We start from the raw sequence: 24,868 nt of genomic DNA on the forward strand, positions 1-24,868 counted from the left end.
CAGATACTGTGACTATGAAGGTTCCTCTTGTCTTCACCTTCGTTTCCCAGCCAACCTGGTACACCGTCCTGCCAGGTACTGTGACTACGAAGAGTGCTTAGGCTCTCTTAGTATGTGACTGAGTCCCAGGTTTTTGCCTTTTCTGCCTTTTACTGTGGTTTTCTTATTTTACTGCTACGTCGTTGGTCACAGTCAGTCTGGTACGCTATCCTGCCAGGTAATGCGATTATGAAGATTGCTTTTGGAGACCTTGAATAGGTTTGTGGGTGCGGGTCCCAGACTCACCTTTGTGATTCTCCCTTCTTTCAGCCATCCCGCCAACCGTTCCGGTCTTCCCGTGTCTTCGGGTGTTTGCAGATGCTTCGGGCCTTCTCTGCTTCTGTCTGCGGTTTCCTGGGACTGCCATGGCTCCGCACGAACTCCTGACCTCTGAGCTGAACGCCGTGGCTTCTGCACACTCTCCAAGCTTCCCATCTGGATGAGGGCTTAGGCTTCTGCTCCTCTCAGGTGTTTGTCTGGAGCGGATGCCTCAACCTCCACCAGTGGGTAAGCGTCCTTCTCCTGCAACCGTCGGTGTCCGATCTCCTCTACTGCTGCCAACATTTGAAACTTCCGCTTCCTCTTGGGATGGCTTCTCTCATCAAAAAAGTCCTTCTTCCCTTTCTTATGATCTGTTGCGATTTGCTTGGCACAAATTGACTAGTGCATTTGTAGTGCTTCGGTATATTATTCCACATTAGTCTTCATTTCTTCCTTGTCCCTGTACTATAGTCCTCCCTGTACTCTGTGTTCTTCCTCGTCTCATTGTTTCCTGTTGAAGCAACATTGTCTATGCTGCAGACATACATGGAAGTGTGTGGGGTTATGTCCTGTGCAGGGTGACTGGGTGAGGGAGGTTGCGGTCTAAGGCTATTATTCTGCATTTCTCCCAAGGTGTTGTCCCCGTTCCATAGGGGGTTTCCCTCCCCATGAGATTAACCCACTTAGTACCACCACCTGGGGGACTATCTGGTAGCAGCATCACCACCTTTGCCTCATGTGAAGGGGCTTCCCACATGGAGGCAGTGACGACATCCTGGGATTCGGCACACTGAAGACACACTGTTACCTATGTAACACCGAGACATGCTCTAGTGTTTGATGACAAAGTAGGCAAACTTACTGGGTCCAATTGATGTGAGAATATTTCAATATTTAATGACTCTTCACTAGTGTGCGGAGTTATTTGCCATTTCACTCAACGTAGCTAGTTCATCTGTTATAAAAGCAATGTATCCTCGGTTGTGTGTGTGCATAGATTTTATTATAATTGGCATCATGAATGTTCTACAGTTGAATCCTTGTGGAGCAGAATGAACTTTGCTTGTGATCCTGTTGCCCGTTTGTTTGGCCAATTATTGACAACTGTTTCTTTGAAAGGAGTTAAAAACCTTTGACTAATAGGAAGAATAATACAGCAGAAAATATTCATTATTTTTGCAATGTTTTAAATTTGTTTTCTTTCCAGATGCATCCGGTTAGCGTTGGTCCATGACATGGCAGAGTGCATAGTTGGTGACATAGCACCTGCAGATAATATCTGCAAGGAAGAAAAACACAGACGTGAGGAGGTTAGTATTGCTTGCCTATTTAGTCACCCACTTGCACTAATGGAGCAACACTCTAAAATACTGCTCTTAACCAATAATGTTATCTTGCCATGGCCCTTAAGGAGACCCTAGGTCTCCTTTCTTGGGTATTTCTGCAGGTTAAGAGTCTTGTTCCCCTTAGAAGAAACGATAAGGGTTCGGTATTCTGATTTTTAAAAGTTGGTGTGTGTAAGGCAGCTGAAGGAGGTCTGACAATGGCGTCGAGCTATCCAGCACAGACCACTTGATACACTGATTATCTCTAGTGTGGACAGAGCTGGTGCAAGCTCTTATGCTGGCTCGGATGAGGTGTTGCTATGGCACCTACATTAACTGACAAACCCTCATGCCCCCCATGCTAATAGCACCTTTAGAACTGGACCTGACTTGGTTTCCCGAATTTTGCTTTGGTTTGTCATTTGATATGCTCTGAGGAGTTTGTGCTCTGCACACCACCACCATGGTAGTCTCAGAGACTAGACGTGTTGGTAAATTGGGGTATGGTGCCCATGCCCGGGATATCAAGATATGGGAAAGGATAAGAGGAAGGGAAATGGGTGCTACAGATAAAAGGCAGGGAGGGATGCAGGGTTTATGATGCAGGAATGAAGAGAATACTCTAAGTGTAAAGGATCCGTTTGCACTGTTTCGAGGCAGGTTTGGAGATTATGGAATGAGTGCACTATTTTGTATGAGTGAGTGGCTTGAGTTGCGCTTGCGCACTTGTAAAGTTTTTGGTGACTTATTTGCCCTGGCATACTCCTATTTTGTACCACAGGCACAATCTGCAGGATATTAATTCTGGGGCTGATGAGCCTGTCTGACTGAGTTAAACAGTGAATGTTGATGTCTAACAGAGGGATAGTGCAGCCCTATCAAAGGAGTCAAACATGGCAGCCTGACACCCTCAGTGTAAATGGTTGTTGTTTAGTAATTGTGCCCTGTATATGTAATATGTGACTTAATTTTATTTCCCAGGAATACATATGAGTTCTAAACCATAGTAAAGGCTGTCGGATAGTGAAATATATAGTTGTGATGAGGACTATTTGAAAATAATCGGACAGATGATAAATAAACAGATAAGTACAAACGAAAAACTAAAATGCCATGTTAGGTGGTATGGTATTGCCAAGGCGATGCATTGTAGTAGAGGCACAGAGATTGTGCGAGTACAGTCAGCTTGAGGGCTCCAATCAGATTCGTGTAGGCAGATAGTTCGCCACTCATGGGCCCTCGAATTTATTCAGGTTTAGTGGCTGAGTTATCGGTTCGTTTGGTATACATTGGTCAACATTCTTAGTCGGAATTCCCTTATTTCTGAGTTGTTCCGATGTAAGCTTGTTAAGATGTAAGTGTGTAATCACTGCTTTGCACTGCGCGTGCTCAAATACAGAAGTGTACGCGTAGGGATAATCTCAATCATGTACGCACCATACCTGCTTGGCCACGTGACAAAGGATGGGATTGAGTGAGCTATGATGGGCGATGAGAGTAAAGTGCAGTCATTCTGAGTAGGATATCACATCCTAGTTATCAGTATAGGTGTATAGCATTAACAGCTTGGCAAACACTATCACGGCTGAGTTCAGTGGAATAGGAGGAAAACTACTGTATTTATTCATGCTGGGGGTGCCATCAGATTCAGTGTCCAGTTACCCTAGGTGATGAACTGATGCATGGCCCATTTGATTATGCAATGTAACATGGGGCGAATCAGTTGACTCATTCGCCTGAATGTTGGTGGGAATTAAGTGAACTCTGGTTATTTGTTTTTTAATTGTATTGTTTATAGTGCAGACCTAGCGCGAGAGTAGCAGAGTGCTATCCAGAGTGTGGGTAGCCAGCATTTGGGCTGGCATCTTTTAGTAGTAGTGCAGTGTTGTGTGGTCTGTGTGCAGAGACGTCTTTATGGGAGGGCAAAAGGGCAATGGAGGGGGCCCCACATGGCTGCCTGATTAAAATCAGTCAGTGCCCATTTGATTTACAAAACTAAAATAACACATACCATGTTGTATGGTGTGCTGCTGAGGTGCCTTTTGTCTAGTCATGGTAGTAGTATTCTCACCCTTCTGTGGGTTATATATAGATAATGTGCCATACCAAAAGTTAAAATTCATATTGTTACATTTGAGTGCCATGATTGCTCAGAAGATAGCTCAGTTTCTTAAGTATTGGTTACTGAGATTTGCGCTCATATGCCAAATCACAGTACTAAATTCCAGCAAGGCCGACTCAGCCTTTTGCGGTTGATAAACTTGCATGTATATATACTTTTGTGATAGTATCACTTAACGTGTGCTACACAGCAATCTAATTGGACCAGTAAGCACTAGCAATAGAAAGTGACATAGCATCCATGTGGTGCAGGTCTAGAGATTTATTCCTCCAAATGAGGGTTGTTAAAACTAGTCACCACTTCCCAATGAGGAGCATAAAGTGTTAGAAGAGGTGATTAGGTTGTCAATTTTGTGACACTGGAACCAAAGTATAGGCTCATGTCCCGGCTTTTCCAGCAGAAGATAGTGATACTGGACTAATTATCATATGCCACTGTATTGTACTGTGCTGTCTCCTGTGGAAAGGTTTGCCTTCTCACTTATGGGTGGTGTTGTTTAGCCTAGTGCTTGACATTTCTTTTCATGTAGGCCATTTGAGTGGAAGGGGTTCTAGACACAAGGGAGACAACCAAATGTCACAGACCGCTGGAAAACATATTTTCTAGTCTGCTCATTTAGCAATTTGAAATGTACTTTTGCACATACTAAATAGCAGTCTTCAATTCTGTCTTTCAAGTGTATGTAAAGCTTTAAAATACTATTGAAAATCCCAGATGAAGCCGCTAAAGCTCCCAACAATTAATATTGTAGTGCTATACTTGCCTTGGTGATAGTGAAAATTAAGCTAGAAGCATTGTCCTTTTACATGAAATACTTCTGTAAAGAAATTGGTTTTAAATGTTGTCATTTTGGGGTTATTATGTGTTGTGTACTTTCCAAGTGAGTTCTTAAAACAATAAGGCATTATTTTAGTTCATGAAAGTGAAACACTCTGCATAGAGCTGGGAACCAATGTGGTCAAGTGCAGGAATAGCTTCACATCTTAACCAATGCGTGTTATCCTGGACAACTCATTTAATCTTGTTTTGCATAACTTGTTCACGTTTCCAGTCTGTAAACCTTTGAAAATGTCCAGGGCCTGAATCTGTACCACATTGAGTGTGGTAAACACCATGCTACATTGTGCCTTTTCTTGATGCCAAGGTACCATCCTCATTCTCAGGGGGTCCTGGGCGTCGGCGCAGAGGACGATACTGCTGTGTCACACTGCCTGTATTTCACTAGTTTTTTTTAAAATTAATGGGCGGATTACAAATTTTCAGCAGCAGTTTTCTCTAATTGCGTAGCATTCGGAATTCAACAAAAGCGCTGCCCAAAACACCACTTTTTGCATTCCATTTATTTTTAAGCTTTCCGCAGCACTGGAACAATCCTCAACAAGCCCTCCCTCCAACACCCCACAAGACAATAATCCACTAATTATAGCAACGTTGCAGAGTTATTTAAGATGATGTGCATTATAGCTACTTAAACCAAAACAATTAGGATCAGGCATACTTGTGAGATTATTTTTTGAGAAGCACTTAATCTGCTGTGTTCTCCCAGTGCAAAAGCACATGTCTAGTTAGATGTGTAAGGTAGGTTGTGACTGGGAGGGAGATGGGTGACTTTACCTCTGTTCTCTGGTCACATTTCTCCATAATAACAAGTGCAATAAGCAGACCAACACAAAAGGAGGTTTTGTATGTGTCTGACATTTTGTAACACTTTCACTAATGTGGAGCAGTGACCCCAGAATACACATGCAAATTACCTGTTTGCAGAACTGGTGGTTGCCAGGTTGGGTTCCAGATGATGCTGGAAACGGGCGCACAGGTTCCTGAACTGGTGCATTGTGTGCTCCCTCTGTGAAACGCGAGACCAACAGAATAGGGGTTAATGCTGAACAAGTCATCCAAGCATAATCCAACATTTTCAGCAATTTACACCTAGCCGAGAATTGGGCCCTCCGTCTCTGAGAGTCATTTAGTTCTAAGGGTATGCTCTTTAAAAAAAAAAAAGTCTTGCTCATGGTTTTACTGGCTACAGTACTGAATTGTATATAACAATCGTGACCACTGATGTATTGTACACCATACCGTCATTTGTTTCTTTGCTGACTAATAGCAAAACCACTTGAAAACCATAGCTTCTAATTTATATCCACAATCTACGCAATCTGTCTACATGGTTGAGTACTTTTACTTTCAGTGAGACTGCTATGCTACTTATTTGTGCTTTGCATTTGAACTACACCTTTGTCGTGGCTGCTATTGCTAAAATGTTGCCTGTACCTATGCTTGAACACAACTACCCTAGTCCTGCACTGAAAATGTTGCCCTTCAATTGCTGCTTGTTTTTTTAATTTTTTTATTTTGTGTTTTATCAAAATTTATTGATTTTACAAAATGTGTTCTATGAGTTCTATTAGCTAGTTAGTTGTTGGTTGTTGACGTCGTTCGTTGTGCATCAGATGAAGGGTTTTCTGTTTTCGAACACTCTGCTAGTGCAGCTTCCAGGATTTTTGTCGCTGCTATCGTCCAGCGAGTTTTTCTTCCGCTTAGCAGGCGGCACCACCAGACATTCTCCTCTCTCAGTACAGATGATTCGAAGAGCGGTGCTAGGTATGCTTTCCTCAGGATGGCTGTTTCTGGGCAAGCCATCAGAAGATGTCTTACTGATTCTGTTTCAGAGCTATTCTTGCACAGATGGCACAGGTTAGATGTTGACTGGCCTCTTAAGGCTCTTATTTCATTTGTGTGCAGAAGGTTAAGCCTGGCCCTTAGTAAGGTTTGTCTTCTGCGTTTGTCAGGAAAGCAGGTATAGACTTGATCAATTTTGTTCAATTTTTTTTATTTGTGTTGGTAAGTGGGCCAAGAGTTTGTTTGCAGCGGCCTTATCTAATGTTTCTATCCAGTCGAGTTGGTTTAGTTTTTTCTTCACTCGTGTTGGATTTTGGATAAGGTCATCCTCACTGCATCCAGTTTGCTCCAGTTGAGTTTTCTGCTTGCGAGCCCAGGTTGAAAGCATTTTGCATTTTCCGACAATTTCTTCTTTTATCATTTTGTATTGAGGAGCTGTGTCTGTCATGGTGATTTTTCTGAAGAGAGCCATTTCGTTCCAGTCGACTGAACCTTTTAGTGACAGCAGGCCCAGTTCCCTCCTAATTGCCGGTAACGATGTTGATTTTGGCAGTTGGAGTAGTTCTCGCCAAAAGTGGGCTTCGAGTTTGTGCCAAAGACATGCAGGGATTTTCGGCATGCCTTCACCTCCGTATGTCAGGGACGGAACAACTTTCCCTTTGTAGTATTTTATCACGGGCATCGGGGAGAAGCGGCCGAATTTCCTGTCCCGGGCCTTAGCCTGTGAGGTGAGTTTCTAGGTTTTTTCCCAGAGGTTTATCTGCATGCTTGTTTCATTGGCAGAGCTGTCGATCATGACCCTTAAGTATTTGAATTCTGTTACTTGGTCGATTTTTGTAGAGTCTATGGTCCATTGATGTGGTTTTCTGTTTGTTTTTGTAGATTTCTCGAGGATCAAAATTTTAGTTTTTTCTTTGTTGATCTCTAAATTGTTTTCTGTTATATACGTGTCCAAATTGTCCAGTTGACGTTGGAGTCCTATCAGTGTCTGGTCAATCAGGATGATGTCGTCTGCGTATAAGAGCCTCGGGATTTCGGTTCTTCCTAGTTTCGGTGGAAATGTTCTTAGGGATTCTCCGGAGTCTTTGAAATCACCAAGAAAAGCTGTGAAGAGGGCCGGTGCCAGGGGGGAGCCCTGCTTCACGCCTCTGTTTGTCAGTATTTCTTCTGACAGGTTGCCTTTTTGATTGAGTTTTACTCTGATCGATGTTTTTGAATGTAGAGCAATAATGGGTTCTAGGGTCTGCTCGGGACATTGCCAGTTTTGCCCATAGAATGTCTTGGTCGATTTTGTCGAAGGCATGGGATAAACCTTTTTTTTTTTTTTTTGTTCTCTTGGGAGGCTTTTTATTATGCTAAAAAAACATGATGTTTTTTGTGGTCCCGACGTTCTTCGTGAAACCCGCTTGCAATGGATCGTTGCACGGCGAGTGTTTGGCCCAGTGTTGCTTGTTTATTATTCCGATTCCACCTAGTTTGAAGAGACTAAGGGGGACTGGTTGGGGGCCCCATGCATATTTTTATTGCTGCTGTTGTTAGTGGAGTTTTCCTAAAGTCCACTTGGAGGTAAGATTCTATAGAACTATCGCTTGGTATACAGGTCCCCAACTCAAAGTCTGTACTAACCAAAGGATCTGGTAGAATGGCAGACCAGCCAGGCCTATTTTATGAGGAAGATGCAAGTTGTAAGTAAGTATGCTAGACCCAGTCAAAACAATAGTTCAAATAAACACTTACACACTGAAAGTTATAATAAAATATTCATTTATTTCATATACATGGGGCAGTAATTAAATACTCTTTTAGACTAACTAATACATATAGGAAATATAAACAATACTTTTCAAAGGTGACGGCTTCCATAGTTGTTGCTTGCGCTTACAATTGTTTACAGAAAATGACACTAATGACAATTCTACCGTATAACTTGTAGTGCAGCGCACCTGCATTTGTTACAGAGAAATGATAGGTTTTTTATAAATTCATTTATAAAAGTCACTTCAGACAAAATCTGTTGGAAGGAAAAGGAGTTATTCAGCACTAAAGCAGAAATGTACTTTCTAGTAACACTTTTCAAGGCTTCTAATGCTTTGGAAGTTCAGTTCCCAACTATTCAAGAGTTCATCAAAGTCAGTGTAGGAGTGGAACAAAAGTCTTATGCAGCAGCAGAAAAGGCAAAGATCATCAGGATACCTTAGTCACTTAAATAAAATACTTTAGCAAGATAACACAGTTCTGAGGCTTGTGGATCTTCTTAGACCACATGCTATGCATAGGCCGACATCTAGTGGTTGGCCTGGAGTATTTGATTTGTTTTCAAAACTTGAAAAGAGATGTTAAAAGGACGTGCCAGTAATACTATCCCTAGTATGACGTCCACTGTATCCATGGACCTTCACGTATTTAGGTCCCTCAGATAGTTTTTTTGCACCATCGTAGTCGGACGCATATGGCAGAGTTCCTTCTGACTGATGTCATTGCTTATAAAAAGTTTAAAGTTAGACTTTCTTTCTGTCCTTTCGACAACCGTACACTGTCGGATCTCCGTCGACGGCTTTTGAGGACAAGCCCATTCGTCGACGACAGCGACCTTTAGGCCCCAACGGGCCTCGGCTCTATACAGTAGGGTGAGTCAGGGGGAGGTCATAGTCCATCTCATTTAGACAATTCATATTCCCCTTTACTTCCTTTTATTTTACCAGGCTGCCATCCTTCCACATTATGGAAAATACACCTTTTCAATTCTGTCCTTCCTGTAATAGGAAGTTTCCCTGGAATTATTCACAGTGTTTGTAACCTTTGCCTCCCTAGGGAACACTCTGAGAAACAGTGCAAGTCCTGCAAACTGTTTCGGCCAAAAACTTTAAAGGACCGAAAAACTAAACGCTCGGCCCCCCATGCCGTGCAGGCTGAGGCTGCGATGTACGTCGAAGGAGCCTACAGCGATGGCAGCGTAGGTGTCCTAAGTGACGCAGAGGGCGATCGGGAACCATTGGATTCCTGCGTGCGAGCCCCCGCCTCCAACATTCAGGCTGGCGGCCCCGCTACGTAGACGACTCCCGGCTGCTCGGGCACTTCCACTGCATGCCACACTAAACACCCCCTATGGCTGACAGTTCACCATATCGTCGACTGATAAACCACACGCAATGTCAAAGGGAAGTTCCGAAAAATCTGGGCCATCGCGTTCGCGATCGCCAAACGACAGGCCCCTGAAACAGACGCCAACGTCAGTTTCCAACACTGCAAGCAAATCGGGAAAGCCCTTGGGTCACGACGAACATACGTCGAAAGACGCATGACAGCTCCCGCAAAAAAATTCCAAAATAAGTGAACTCATTCAAAAACACATCTGACACCCTCCTTAAGGCAAAGACGTTTAAAAACTCCAAATCTTCGACACCCCTACCCTCAAAAACACAAAGTTCAAAGGATAGGGAATACTCAGCCCCCTTTCAAAGGCAATGCACCATAAGCAGGACCCTTCTCCAGAGCCTCTGCCTGCACCTGCTCCCATAGTGTTACCATCCTTCCAATGGACCCCAGAACAGTTTGATAGGGGTATGAAAAGAATGTCTAGTTTTGTTGATTTTCTGGATCAACACCCAGAACTGCTTATCAACCTCCAGGGGCTCCCTGAAGATGAATCAGCTAGCAAGCAACCAGACGCCAAAAAAGGCTGCATAGACCTAACTTAATCTATTACAACTACCGATCAGACCGTGTCTGATGACCTATGCTATGACGACACTCAAGGTTCCCAAGACCCTTGCTCATTAGCAGACCAAGGATACCAAGGGGACATGGAGGATGCAGATCAATACTAGGACAATGACGACAATGATTTATAAATCTTCCAATCCCCAGACCATACTCAACCAGTGGCTGATTCCCCTGTAGACAACCAACTGCAGTATAATGATCTTCTTCCAAAAGCTGCAGAGCACTTCAAAATTGATACACAGGAAGCTCAGATCGATAAAGACTTTGTAGAGGACATCATTGGGGATAACAGATCTGCAGCACAGTTCATCCCACTGCTCCAATCTGTCCATAGGTGCATTCAGCCTTCTCTACTTAACCCCAATCTGACAAGGGCAGTCAATCAATGCATTGAGAAAATGTTTAGTCCAGCCCCATCAGACCCATTTTACAGTAGGTGGCAGCTAAAGCCTGACTCTCTAGTAGTGACCAACCCAAGAAAGAGAGGGGCACACCGTTAGCCTCTGCCGTAGCCCCTCCTGACAAGGAGAGCAAAAAGATGTACACCTTAGGCAGGAAAGTGGCTTCCTCAGCCGCCTACCAAGTGAGGATAGCCAACAACACTACACTACTGTCCCGTTCTAATTGCCACAAGTGGGACGAAATCTCACAGCAAATAGACTAGGCCCCCGAGACACCCAAATGACACAGCTCTAGCAAGCAATTGCTGAAGGGCAATAATTAGCAAGCTGCATCCTTAGAAATAATTGAGACGCAGCAGAAAATGCGTGAAGGATTGTGGTGGAAGGTACCCTCATCAAACACCATGCATGGCTATGTCAATCAGGTTTCAAGTTGAAGACCCAAGCCACCCTTTTGAACATGCCCATCGAGCCCAAAGCATTATTCGGTAAGTCGGTCGAGGACGCACAGAAGAGCTCTATGGAGGAATATGACACCCTCAAATCCCTGAATCAACTTATAAACAAACCATTTGTGCAGAGAGGAGGTTCTAATACACACCGGTTTAGAGGACGGAAATCCCATGGTCCTCGAACTACAACCGGGGACAGAGTTCATCCTGGGGTTCCTCACAGGGGCAGTCCACCCAACAAAGTTTTCAAAGGGGCCACAGAAGGTCCAGAAGTAGAGGCAGATCTTCCTCCTCAGGAAGGGGTTCCACCCCTCCTAAGCAATAACTACCCACTACAGGGTCTCCTCCCGTGCCTGCCCAGTAGGCGTTTGTATTTCTCATTTTACACACTCATGGGAGGGGATCACGTAGGACAAGTGGGTACTTTCCACCATGGCGGGGGCTATTGCATAGAGCTAATACAAACACCAGCCAACCACCCGCCAAGACTAAGACTAACTACGCAGGAAGAACAGTACATCCTGCTAGAAGAAGTCAAGGCACTGCTGCTAAAGGACGCCATTAAATCGTCCTGGCAAACCTGGTAAACACGTGTATCTATTCAATTTACTTCCTTGTGCCAAAGAAAGACCTAACAATGCACCCTATTCTAGACCTGAGCCCTGCAAATTCCTTTGTCAAGCCACAGAAATTCCACATGACAACGCTACACAAAGTAATTCCACTGCTAGAACAGGGAGACTACATGGCAACCTTGGACATGAAAGATGCATACTTTCATATTTCAATGTTCCCAGTGCATAGAAGATTCCTGCTCTTCAAAATAGTGAATCAGCACTACCAATTCAAGCTGCTACCCTTCGGCTTAGCCTCCGCTACAAGCGTATACACCAAGGTACTAGCCGTATTGGCGGCGCACCTATGCAGAGAATCCATCACAGTGTACCCTTATCTGGAGGACTGGCTGATAACAGGGGAATCCCCTCAAATTTGCAGGAAAAATACCCAAAGAACAATCAGTCTGCTGTTCCAATTGGGTTTCTCAATCACAGAGAAAAAAATCTTGTTCCAGGCAAAACCAAACCGTTCTTAGGAGCTATCACGAAGACGGAAAAGGGCCTAGTCTTCCCGTCAAACGAAAGAGTGCTGCAATACCTCTGTATCTGGCCGGTCGCCAAATAACCGTACGCAAAGCAATGCGCTTGCTCGGGATGATGGTGTCATACATTTACCTGGTTACGCACGCACGGTTGCACATGCTCCCAATGCAAGAGTGGTTAGTGAAACCGTGGTCTCAGGCAAGCAGTCAGTGGGACGATGTAGTGTTTGTTTCGCTAACTCTAGTACAAGCGCTACGCTGGTGGACAAAGGAAAACCATTTCACAACCATGCAGTGCAAGCGATTGTTACAACAGATGCCTCATTAACCGGGTGGGAAGCCCATTACCTTCAGCACATGGCCTGTGGAGGCAGATCACAGCCCAAAATTACATATATCTTTTGGAGCTGCTAGCAGTGTTCAAAGCCCTGCAAGCTTGTCAAGTACATCTATCAGGTCAAACAGTACAAGTTCTCACAGACTGCACCACTGCAATGTTTTATATAAACAAGCAGGGAGGCACACACTCCAAGTCTGTCCAGCCTAGCCCAAAAATTTGGAAGTGGGTACTCGAGCGGAACATTTTCCTAGTGTTGCAACACGTTCCAGGGGGAACTCGGTTCTCTTGCAGGCTCACTAAGCAGAGATCCCCTACCCGAAGAGCACGAGTGGCGACTCAGCAGAAAAATGTCAGATGATATCTTTTCCCTCTGGGGCTATTCTCTGTTGATTTGGTCGCCACAAGCCTTAATGCACAATGCCCAGACTTCACATCCATTTCTTCCCCAACACAGATCCAAGGGGAACGCCCTGTGGATGAGCTGGTTAGGGAAATTTGTTTACACTTGCCCTCCCCGCCCCCCCAGCCCCAACACTGCTTCTGAGCAGGGTAGTGAACAAAATGCACCTGGAACAAGTAAATCTAATGCTGGTTAATCCTATGTGGGCGAGACAACCTTGGTTTTCGCATCTGTGCAGACTGGCGATGTGTGATACAATCTAGCACCGTGCCCCTAGAACATGCTCACCCAACATGGGGGGACAAAGTTACACCCACATCCTCAATCTATGAACTTGGCAGCTTGGCTCCTGAAGTCATAACATCATTTAAAATGACCTCAAAGGTGTAAGGAAATCCTCAAGGAGGCACGTAAACCAAATGCCAGATACTGTTAATTTAACAAATGGAAAAGATTTGTAATATGGTGCCAGTCAAAAGATGTAAACCTTTATCGAATATTGTCATGATCTCTGCTTCCAAAAGATCAGGACTGCCCGACTCCCTTGGAAGCAGACCCATAACCCCGGTTCCGAGTGCCAGCCAGTCCCAATTGGGACCTTTTGGACCCTGTCCTGGCGCCAGTGGCACCAGGCTCATAAAGATGCCCAGTCCCAGCGCTGGAAGTGCCGGGCTCATAATGCTTGGGTGGACTTACCTGCAGCAGACCATGCTGCTTACTTACCTGCCAGTTGAACCCCTGATCCTCTTCTGTTTGGGACTACTTTTCCTGTTGGGTGGGGCAGGAGCCACTCTCTAGGTTCAGAACACTGGAACTCTTCTGGAAAGCAGGAACTCTTTTCTTACCTAGGCGTGGCTGTGGAAGGAGACACCTAAGCACTACAGGAGGCTATTTAAACCACACCCGATGGATGAATCTTGCTTTGTGTTATTCTGCGTTCTCTGCAGCAGAACGCTCATCGTGTCTTCTGCTTCTGATCCTGGGCCTAAGGGAACAAAGGCTTACCATCCTGGAATCCAGTCTTCAGCAGCACCTGTAAAGACAAAGAAAGAACAGGTTAGCACTACGGTCTTCAGTGGCAGCGCATCTCTTACCTGGTCCATCGGCTGTCACCAACGCCTCGCGCTGCATTCCGGCATCTGAAAGACAAAGGCTTACCTACTCTTCGCACGCTCCGGAGGCCCTCGGCGCTGCATCCCGCATCTGAAAGACAAAAGAAGGTGCGTTTAAAGACATTGGGCAACTTTATTACTCACGTGCCATTACTCCTTCCCACGCCGAATCCAGTGGGTATTCCAGCACCCTTCAGCTTCTCTAAAGCTCCGAACTTGTACCTGCAAGATAAAAGGGACAGTTAGTGCGCATCGTGAAGCAGGCTACAAGCGCTTACTTACGTGCTTCCAGGCGCTTCTATTCCTCACGCGGGTTCGATCCTCAACTCTCATCAGCCCGCCATCCGCCATCGCCGGAACCCTGCAAAACAAGAGATATCATTACAAAAGACTTTTAAGACATTTGAAGTGCCCAGAACTTACCGTTCGTGCAGTTAACGACGGACAGCAGTCCTCTGAGGTCAAGAGGCCTGCACCCTTATCCAGTGAAGAAACTGGTTACGGCACCCTGCCCCGAGGCAGATGGAGAGCTCGGCGTTCACTTACCTAAGGTGAGGGCGTTAACCTTTGGGGTTCTACAGGAGAAGAGAAAAGGAAGAGGAGAGAGGCACCCAATAACCCCAGTTCATTAATCCCATATTTTCTATCTGCAGACATCTTACTCTTCAAGTCAGACATACAGTGCACAGAGGTCCAGCCCAAAGAGCCAACCGTGTGTTACACATCACCTTTGAAGATACGGCATTCACCCAGTCAAGACCGGCGCCTCTGCGGGATTCAGGTGAGCGTTACAAATATACTCGATCAAATATTCTTCATTACATGCTCCACTTATTAGACTGCGGCCTAGTATTCAACTCCTATCAAAGTTCACCTAGCAGCTCAATCCGCGTACACCGCTTCTGAAAACAAGGTGTCCTGGTGTTAAGTCCCTGTCATTAAGGCATTCATGGAAGGAGTAAAAAGGTGTTACCCCCGCATTTCAAATATGCAACCTTTGTCCCCTTCAAAGATGGCGGGCATGCTCTACCTTCTACTTGACTAGCCTTGCCTGGTCCCCCACCATTGGCTACCTTGGTCTTTAACAGCCAATCGGTGGGACCGGGCGGCGGGAGCCAGTGCACTGCCTCAAAGGCCCACTTCTAAGGCCCCTGACTGCTCCCTGTCTGCTACCAGGATGCCTCCAGGTGAGGTGTGTCCCCCTTGCCTTAAGCCTGATTGTGCCCTTCCATTTGACTTTTGCATCTGGCTAGTAGCCGCCCTGCAACATGGGGTGAGGTTCCATGAATGTGACACACTATTTGACTTTTGCATCTGTGTAGTAGCTGCCCTGCAACTTGGGGTGAGGTTCCATGAATGTGCCCTTCCATTTGACATTTGCCTCTGTGTAGTAGCCGCGTTATAACACAGGGTATGGCTCCCCTATTATGCTCACTGACTTGACTGCATTGTCTATTGCACCCCTGTTTGTATCTATTTTCGGGCGCACCTAACTGTAACGAATACCTGTAAGTACACTGACCTTTGTAACTACCATGTATGTTTTTTTAAAGCACTTTTTGTAACCAAGTAAGCCTCCTGTAATAGTGCTACGATGCCCAAGGGCTGTTTGTGCGTTTTACAAATGCAAATAAATGTGTGGTACTCGCAAAGCTCATAGGTCCTACCTAACACCTAACTTATAAAACCGCTTTTCTGGTGGCCATCACTTCCATAAGAACTACAAGCTTTGTCAGTGCAAGACCCTTTCTTTGTTATCCGCAAAGACAAGTTGGTACTGAGACCACACCCTAGGTTTTCCCTTAAGTGCATATCCAAGTTCCATGTCAACCAGTCCATTAAACTACCCGCTTTCTTTCAAAACCCTTCAAACTCAGCTGAGCAAAACCCCCATACACTAGATGTAAGAATGGAGGTTCTTTACTATGTAAACAAAACCGCTACGAAAAACAGACCAACTGTCTGTCTCCATAGCACCTGGCAGGGAAGGTGATCACGTTTCAAAAAACGCCATCTCCAGATGGATAGTGAAATGCATACATTTCTACTACTCTCTATCAAACAAAACTCTGCCTTTCACACCAAAAGCTCACTCTACCAGGGGTACAGGAGCTACTTTGGCCTTCATTGCAAATGTCCCGCTGGACGCCATTTGGAAAGCCGCTACATGGAGTTCTATACATACTTTTACTCAGCATTACTGCATTGACACATATTCTAAAGCAGGTTCACAGGTGGGACAAGCGGTGCTAAAACATCTATTTGCTGCGTTACCTTCTCACAACCCACCACCTTCTCCAGACACTGCTCGCTAATCGATGCATAGCATATGATCTAAGCAGATCCATAAGCCTCGGAAGGGATGCATTACTCACCGTAATCATATTTCTGATGCTTGTATCTGCTTAGATTCACATGTGCCCACTGTTTCTCCCCTGTGGAGTATAAGGTGCTGGATGTTTCTGGCTTCATCTACTCTAATCTTTTTTATTACATGGGTACATGCGCTATACTACATGCTACCCCATGTCAGAAACAAAACAATTTGAGGGACCTCTAGGCCTGAAAGACCATGGGTTCAGTGGGCATCAACCTAGGGATAGTATTACTGGCCCGCCCTGTTGACGTCCCTTTTCAAGTTTCGAAAACAAATAATGTAATACTCCAGGGCTACCACTAGATGTCATCGTATGCATAGCATGCAAATCTAAGCAGATACAAGCATCAGAAATACGATTACGGGGGTTAATGTATCCCATATAGGGACCCTGCAAAGAACACCCTAAAGGAGCACAACCTGGGGAGCCTGGGCCAGAGGTATGGGTGGACACCCAAACACCTTGTAATGCACTCCAGTCACACTGGAGCGACGCTTTGGCTTGAGGTAATTTCTACACTGAGTCCCACAGTACCTCTGGTTAGAAGAAGCAGGATTCTTTCTTGTGTGCCAGCGATGTACCCTGGCTCCTGATTCCTTGGTCTGGTGATGAAATGGAAGGACTCTGAATGGGATGTCAAAGCAGCAGTCGCAAGAAAGGACCCTCAGCAAGGATTTCTTTGGTCTCCAACGTCTGTCTGCGGTTTTGGCACCTTTTTATGGTATCCAGTCATATTAATGAATATAAAATAACGAATAACTTTTTTGACAATAAAAAATACTAAAAAAACACTGATTTCTTTATTAAACATATATATGATGGGGTGGGGTAAGGGATTAAAACAGGTGGTTAGTGGTTTGGGTGGGGTTATAATCATAGGTAAACGGCAGGTTTGGAGGGTCCCACCAGCCAAAGGGAAGGAGTCGTTCTATTCAGAGCTCCTCTGTCGATAAGAAAAGGGGGTCAGTGGTTGCTTCACGGGTACTGGAAGGGTCTGCAGACATCTCTGGTAGTCTTCAGTTACGGATCTTCTGTTCCAGTGGTCGACTTGCCTTCTGCCTTAGGAGCCTCCCCTTTTATTTGGATTTCCCAGCCACTTCTCTTCAAACCCTTCAGCAGTTAACAGAAAGGAGCGGGTGACTGTCCAATCAGGACAGCCAGGCCCCAGGTGGGAACTTGTTGCATTCAGGCTCTCTGGGAGACAAAGGACAGGGGTGTTAGAAACTCCTCCTCTGCTTCCTGCCTTCACAAGCACACTGGAGCCTAGGTGAGGAGTTCCTGCAAAAGGCAAAGCACACCCACAGACCTCCCCCTCCCAGAATGGTAGAAGAAGGGCTTACAAAGGACGATCACCCAAGAAATGGCGTAAAAAGAAAGGAGCCACTTTGATAACAACATAGGTGACCCTTTTATGCATAACTGAGATTGTGAATACGGTCTGCGGTAGAAAATAACACAAAAGTTGGTAAAAAACATCCACTACCACCAGCCATAACTATAGGGTTGTCACTGTGACTAGAATGACACAGGAGCAGAGATGGGGGCCTTAGCACTCCATTTAAGGTGGTGTGTGCTAATCACTAATAGGTTAAAGTTTTTGGAAGGATACAAAATATCCCTCTATCCTTAAGAACGGTTGTTTTAAGGATAGTCAAAGAATATCAAAGGAGAACCCAAAGGGTTCCCACCATAAAAGTGATAAATATCACTAACAGGTGTTGTTGAAAGAACTATGTTTTAAGAGATTTATGAAACTGAAAAATGGTGCTGTCATTCCGATGCGGACACCGGGATAGAAGACCAGAGGGTCGGTGCATGACAAGAGAAGGATTGTTTGCGGGTCCTCTCTTTTAATAGAAGCCGGTTGGTCGATTTGCTGCGCAAAGAGCGTGAGCCACCAGGTACGTGGAGCTTACTGCCTGGTACGCTGGTATGCTACTTGTGACTGCTTTGTAGATGATATGCAGTCTTGAACAGTATCCTGGCTTGAAGTGGAATCCAATGTAGTTCACGTAGGATGGGGTTATTCGGTCAAATTTCGATGCTCCTGTAATAAGACATGCTGAAGCGTGGTGGACTGCATTTAGGAGAGCCAAGTGAGCAGCTGGGATCCTTGTCAGGAGAGCATTTCTCCCATCAATGTGCAAGACCAAAAGGGCCTGCGTTGCGATCCGGAAGTCCTGTGGCAGGATGAAGGGTAGAGATTCTGAGCCAGGCTACTTGGGTCTTCTTGGCTATTTGTTTCTGGGAGGACAGATTGCTGTCAATGGTGATGCCTAAGGATTGTCCTGAGCCTGAGAGTTGTAAATGAAATTCTTCTAAGCGCTTATCATTGAACCATTGTTGGACACGTTATTCTTTAGCGGGCGGATCGATGAGTATGAATTCAGTCTTGGATGGGTTTAGTTTGAGGTAGACAGTCAACATCCAGTACTGGATAATGGTTAGGTAATCGCAGCGGCGATGATGTCCAGCACGCTATTTACTCTATACGCCACACTACTTAAGAGCAAACTATAGAAAACTGAGGCACCATTTAGTTGTCTTAGCAAGGATCGAAAACCGAGTAGACTGTTCAGGCGAAAAAGAGTGATACCCAGAGATATACTGCATTTTATACATTTGAAAGTTTGGATTTATAACGTGCTAAAACAGAACAAACTGTATCCAGGCGCAGGTGGTTAATTAGTGAAGGAAAGTTCAAATCCATTAGGCTCAACCAGGCCCTCCAACCATTAAAAACCTCAATATGATACCAGTTAATTAAACAAGTGTGTTTTTTTAGTGCCTTCTGAAAATTGGAAAGCAACAAAGTGCTACGAATGTCCAATGGCATTGCGTTCCATGTTCTGGGACCATAACCCTCAAAAACCACCTACAACCCCTAAAGATGAATCCAGAAGGCGTGATCACGAACACATTTATTTTCAGAGGAACGAGTCAGCACATTGCTAGTCAATCTCTCAGAGAGATATTGAGGGGCAAGATTGTGTACACATTTATAAACTAAAAGTTAAAATGGATACTCTGCTTGGTGGGCAGCTAGTGCAAAAATCTCCTCATGTGATTGTCTCAGTTTTTGAGACTTTAACTATAAGGCGTACTGCTGCATTATGTGCTCTCTGTAGCCGACTCAGTATCACTCCGGAAAACCTGCAAGCAGGCTGTTGCCGTATTCCAGTCTGGAGTCGATCGGAGTGCCCACCACCGGTGCATGATCTATTTGGGGAATAAAAGAAAGTATCATGCGCAGTAGCCAGGGCCAATAAAACGCTGATTGCGCCTTGGCTCAACTTGACATTCGCTGCCAAGATTGGACTGGCAAGTGCTGGCTGAGTGTTACTGAGTTACTGGGGTGCTGTGGTGGTGCGGTGAACTGTATCCCGTATCTTGTCATTGGTGTGTCTACACTTTGTGAATGCAAAGCTCACAAGTCGACTGCAGCAAATTCCAGGCCATTCTTGCTGAAGGATTAAGTTACAAAGCCACTCGAAGAGAAATTACCAACAAAGACCATTACTCCAGTAAGTGTTTTTTTTGTTTGTCCGACTTTTTCAAGTGATCAACCTTGTTTACAGACTGTTCACAGTTAGCGTGGCGGCATCGCTGCACAGCAAACATTTAAAGCAGCGCAAAGTGGTCTCCGTGCAAAACCCTGCTGTTATGGAGATTTATCATTTGTATGCATCATCCCCTCTCCTAGTGAGAACCCCAGCACTTTTTTGCTGGACTTCTGCACCTTTTTCTTTAATCCTGAATGAGGGGAGCCTTTTTCACTCATTCATTATTATGGGCTCTATGTTTTGGAACTCATTCCTTTGTATTGTACTGTCCTATGCAGTCTATTTTTCCTTCACAACTCTTAAAGTCATCTGTATTTTACTATTGCAGCACACAGCATCTTATGGGCAGTGTTGCTGTGGACCGTTCGGGCCCTCCTTTGAGATTATTTTCTATATCCTAGAGTAACTACAGTTCTTAAGGATATCTCCTAAAACTTTATAGTCTGAGAGATTAGCACACACCACCTTATGTGGAGTGCCAAAGGGATACTTGTATCCCCCTTGTTAGGCAAGATTGTATGCAGTACCCTTTGGGAGACTACACCAGCCTTGTCCTCTTGGCAATAGGTAACGCAACCTTTGGTATAAGTCTGTACTACACAGGTTGGTAGTGTGGCTCAGCAGCCAGGCTTATCTCAAGAGGGGTCAAGAGCTCGTCTTGGTCGATTGGTCCCACCAACCCAAGGGGAGAAGTTGTTCTTTGCAGATCTTCTCTAGTCGAGGCGAATTCGGAGCTTCAGCACTGCAGCAGGGCTTCACTGGGCAAACCAACGGTCCAGGAGTTGCAGCAGGCGTCTTCGGATTCCTTCATCAAGTGGTCGACTCTGCCTTCCAAGCAAAAAGCCTCACCTTTTTATGCAGGTTTCTTCCATTAATTTGCAGCCTAGCTGTCACTCGCACAGCAGTGTGGCTGTCCTGCGAGGACAGCCCTCCAGCCAATCACCATTGGGTGCATTCCTGTAACCAAGGAGACTAAGTAAAGGGTGTTTCGGACACCTCCCTCGCTTCCTGCCCTGCTAGACATGCTGAAGACAGAGGCAGTCTTCACTCATTTATCCTGCCAAAGACAAAACAAAAAAAAAGGGACCAAACCTGGTTTGGTGCGCAGAGTAAATCTCATGAAGGACCTTTCCAGCAAGAATTGGCGAGGAAAAAAAAAGGCCGGGCCATTTTGACTAAATGGGCACCCATGGGTGCTTTACTGCTGCCGCAATTGCAGACCGTGGTAAAAACACCCTATGGTAAGAAAAAGTAAACTACTGCCACCAGAATTATAAGTTGTTGGAACAAAAGTTACTTAGCAGCTATTTCGCTGCCCCTGTTTGTATCGCGAGTTGCTTTTTGCGATACCATTCCCTTCTTGGTTGGAGAGGGCCATTAAAATGTTCACTATCATGAGGGAGGTCATTCCTCTGCCCTGACCCCTGTCTTTTTGTAATCTCTTGTGGACAGGCAAACTTTACTAAATTTGTGTTCAATTCGGACCTCTTCACGGATAAGCACATTATCATGGTCCAAGAAACTATGGCACTGCAGCACTTTGACTTAGGGTAATACCCTACGTTTGCCAAGCTGGCCATTCAAGGAGCTATGGGACGTCCTAGTGGGAGCTTGGCCATTGCACTTGATCTAAACTCAAGAGACGAGGCTCATTGTATAGATTCCTCACACAAGGGCCTATTGGCTGTAGGCCTGGTCATTGATCCAGACAATCGGAAGATCCTCTTAGTCCACTCATATTGGAATCCATCTAGTCCTTCTTTTGCCTCTATAACGGGTAAATGGAACGACTATACTATTCGAAAGTTTAACAGCTTAATATTGATTGCCATCATTATTTTCAGTGTAATGGTAGGAAGTCCATTTCTCTTTAGAAATCTTTCTTCTGGTGATTCGCCAGTGCCTGTATACGTTATCTAATAAATGTAAGGTGATAACAAACATACCTTACAAGCACACATTCGATACACAAATAGCGAAGTAAAAAACGATGGAAAGAGCTGGGCATCGTGATCTTGTAAACCAGGGTCTTGCCCACCTTGGAATTTATGATTTGTAGGAGCGCTATTGCACAGACAACAGATAAAAACAGTGTTAAAAGCTTAAAAATTGAAATGTTTACAAAAGAGAATCAGTCTTGAAGCATTTTATTGGCAACGATACAGCTGGCTTTTGGGCAAGGATTAACAACAAATTGGGTAAGTTTCAGTCCCAAATGGCATGTCCCATTCCGGAAGATGTTTGTGTTGAGTAGCTTAACCGCAAATATTCGTGTCCGGTCAGGTTTACCCTTGAAGACCGAACCACAATGGACTATGCAGTTCTGGGGGATTGACCCTGGACAGAGGATATCATGTGGGCTATATCCAGACCCAAAGCTTCTAGGGCCCCTAGCCTGGGCGGCTTGGCCCCAGTAACGATCAGAAGTGCTCCGGATATATGTCTTCCTTTTTTGAAGGCATTGTTCATCAACAGATATAAGACGCACGTTCTATTCCACCAACATGGACGGAGTCTATACATATTCCGATTTTATTTTTTTTTAAAAAGGCGATCACAGCAAACTGGAAAATTATAGGTCTATAGCCTTACTGGATGGTGCTAACAAAAGTTTTTGTTCACTCCTTTCTATGAGATCTTAACAGCATTTTCTCACAATTGGACGCCATTACTCCCTTTCAGGTGGGTTTTAGACGCCAAATGGAGATGGCATTAAATGCGGCCACACTTTCAAGCTGGTGTGAAGAAAGTTTTAAATGGAACTATATACATGGCATCGATTGACTTAAGCAGCACTTTTGATCAGGTCGAGAGATCTACCCTGTGGAATAAGTTACTAGATATTCTCCAGCATGGGGTCTGGCCTGTTGTCAGGCTGGGAATCCTCGGTAAAAGAAAAAACGGTTTCACTTTCGTTTATAAACTGTCTTTCTCCAGCATGGGGTCTGGCATGGATTCACATACTCAAGAATATTCCCTGTTGTCAGGCTGGACATCCTTGGTAAAGAATAAATCAGTTTCAGTTTAATTTCTGAACAGTCTTTCTCCTAACAACCAATCACTGAGCTCTGGGTCATATTGCCCCCAGCCAATGACGGCCCTCTACCTAAACCCCTCCTCTGGTGGCCATCTTCATATTTTTACAGCACATTCAAGTGTAGGGAGTCCTCGTGTTTAGCTCTCGAGATTTACTGCGTTTTTATCGTTTTTTGAAAGAGTATTACTCTATTTTTCAGTCAATCAGGCCTTGTGCTCCATCGATCAACCCATCCGATTAACAGGGACCGGTTGTCGGATTTCTTCAGCTCCCCTCAAGGGAGAATTTCGTCGAGTTTCTTCGGGAGGCTTCCAGAAGATTCTCGGGCCTACGCCGCGTGGACCATGCCGGAGGAGAAGGAGGATTCAGCTCGCCTGTTCAAGATCCGCTCTAGCTGCAGCTTGCGGAATGTCTTCTCGGACGACAAGCATTCCAAATGTCTTTACTGCCTGTATCCGACGCACAAGGAGGAGGATTGTGCTTTTTGCCAGGAGATGTCCTCGCGCAGGATGAAGGATCGGCACAGGCGGCTTAACAAGTGGTTACAGGCCAAGGCCCCTGCCCTGGGTGGGTCCCAGCAGCATGCCTCTCCCAGTTACAAGAAGGCTGAGCAGGTTTGTAAGACCTTTGAGGGTGCCTCTCCCACGGGGGTCCAACAGAAGGCTAAGCACCGCAAGTCCATTGTCACCGGGAGTGCTGTTGCGACGGGCTCCTCGGCGGCCAGGGCGCGTTCGACGTCTCCAGCCTCCGTCACCAATCAACGCTCAGCATCTTTGGCCAAGAGGAAGTCGGATCATCCGGGCAAACTCGAGGAGAGGCCCAAGTCCATCCTACCGGAAAAGTCCAAGGGGGAGCGTGGTTCGGTTCGGACCGTCCCCCGAAGGAGAAGACCAAGCAAGACAAGGCTGGGGCCTGACCGTGAAGGCCCAGCCTTCCATAAAGGGGGTGGCAGTGTCTCTGGCGAAGGCCGCCAAGACGGTTCTGCAGGACACGACCCGTAAGACCAGGGTGTCCCTTCCTCCCAGGAGAGAGTTTGCGTTCTGACCCATAGAGAAGACCCCGGAGAAGAGGATGCCGTCATCTTCCCTAGACCTTCACCGGGGAAGCGAAGAGGGGGGGGGGTGCATTGGCCCTCCAGGGTATGGATATCTCCTTTGAGGAGGAGCTCACTGGTCTGCAAACCATCCAGGAGGAGGGAAACGTAGGAAGCAGGCCCTACCACGAGCGTGCCACGGCAAGGACACCGTCGAGGAAGAGCAGCAAGGAGACAATGGGCTGGGCTCTCAGCCGGTGCCCCAGCGGCCTATTCCGCCTGCACCTCAGCTGCCGCTCCACCTCAGATACCTCCTAGAGACTACTCGGACATCCTTTCGGCACTGCATACGCTGGTCTTGGAGATCCAGACAAGGATGCCTATTGCGACAGCAAACCTGCCCACGGCACCAGCAACGGATGACCCCCGCTCCCCCCTGGGGGAACCCTCCACCTCCTTGCCACCCTTCGCCCCCATCAGCCCCACCCCCCCCGAAGGATGAGACTGATCCGACCAGAGCAACGATGGGCACGGATAACAGCAGGTTAGGCAACCTCCTGTCACCAACACCCATATCATTGGCTCGTTCCACTCTATGATCTCCAGAGCGTCAGCACTTTTTCAGCTCGCTCTGGAGGAGAAGAAGAACGAGGGATTCTTATACCAGCGAAGAGGAAGACCATCCTCTAAGTCCCGCTCCTGGATGACATTTGGGACGAGGGTTTGTCTCTCATGCAGAACCCTGCCCCGGCGAAGAGGGATCGCTCCAAGAAGTACAGGGTGCCTGACTCCGTGCCCAAGTGCTTACGGGCCCAGCCTTCTCCAGACTCTGTAGTGTCCGCGGCGGCCAGGAAGAAGTCCTGTGGTGGTTCTGCCTCAGCAGCCTCCACCCCTCCGGACAGCGAAGGCAAGAAGTTGGATGCCATGGGACGACGGGTCATCTATTTTGCAGCGACTACCA

At 45.9% G+C, this 24,868-nt stretch overlaps 1 protein-coding gene across 1 annotated transcript in view; it reads left to right on the plus strand.

The window, feature by feature from the left end:
- HDDC2 (HD domain containing 2) overlaps positions 1 to 24,868 on the plus strand; it is a 201,084-nt gene that overhangs the window by 46,195 nt on the left and 130,021 nt on the right. The window contains exon 3 of the mRNA XM_069607514.1: positions 1,508 to 1,610. Within this exon, the coding sequence (XP_069463615.1) occupies positions 1,508 to 1,610 (103 nt within the window). The remainder of the gene's footprint in view (positions 1 to 1,507; positions 1,611 to 24,868) is intronic.

This window comes from Ambystoma mexicanum, chromosome 4q (assembly GCF_040938575.1).
Source record: "Ambystoma mexicanum isolate Mex_15411 chromosome 4q, UKY_AmexF1_1, whole genome shotgun sequence".
NCBI classification, from domain to species: Eukaryota; Metazoa; Chordata; class Amphibia; order Caudata; family Ambystomatidae; genus Ambystoma; species Ambystoma mexicanum.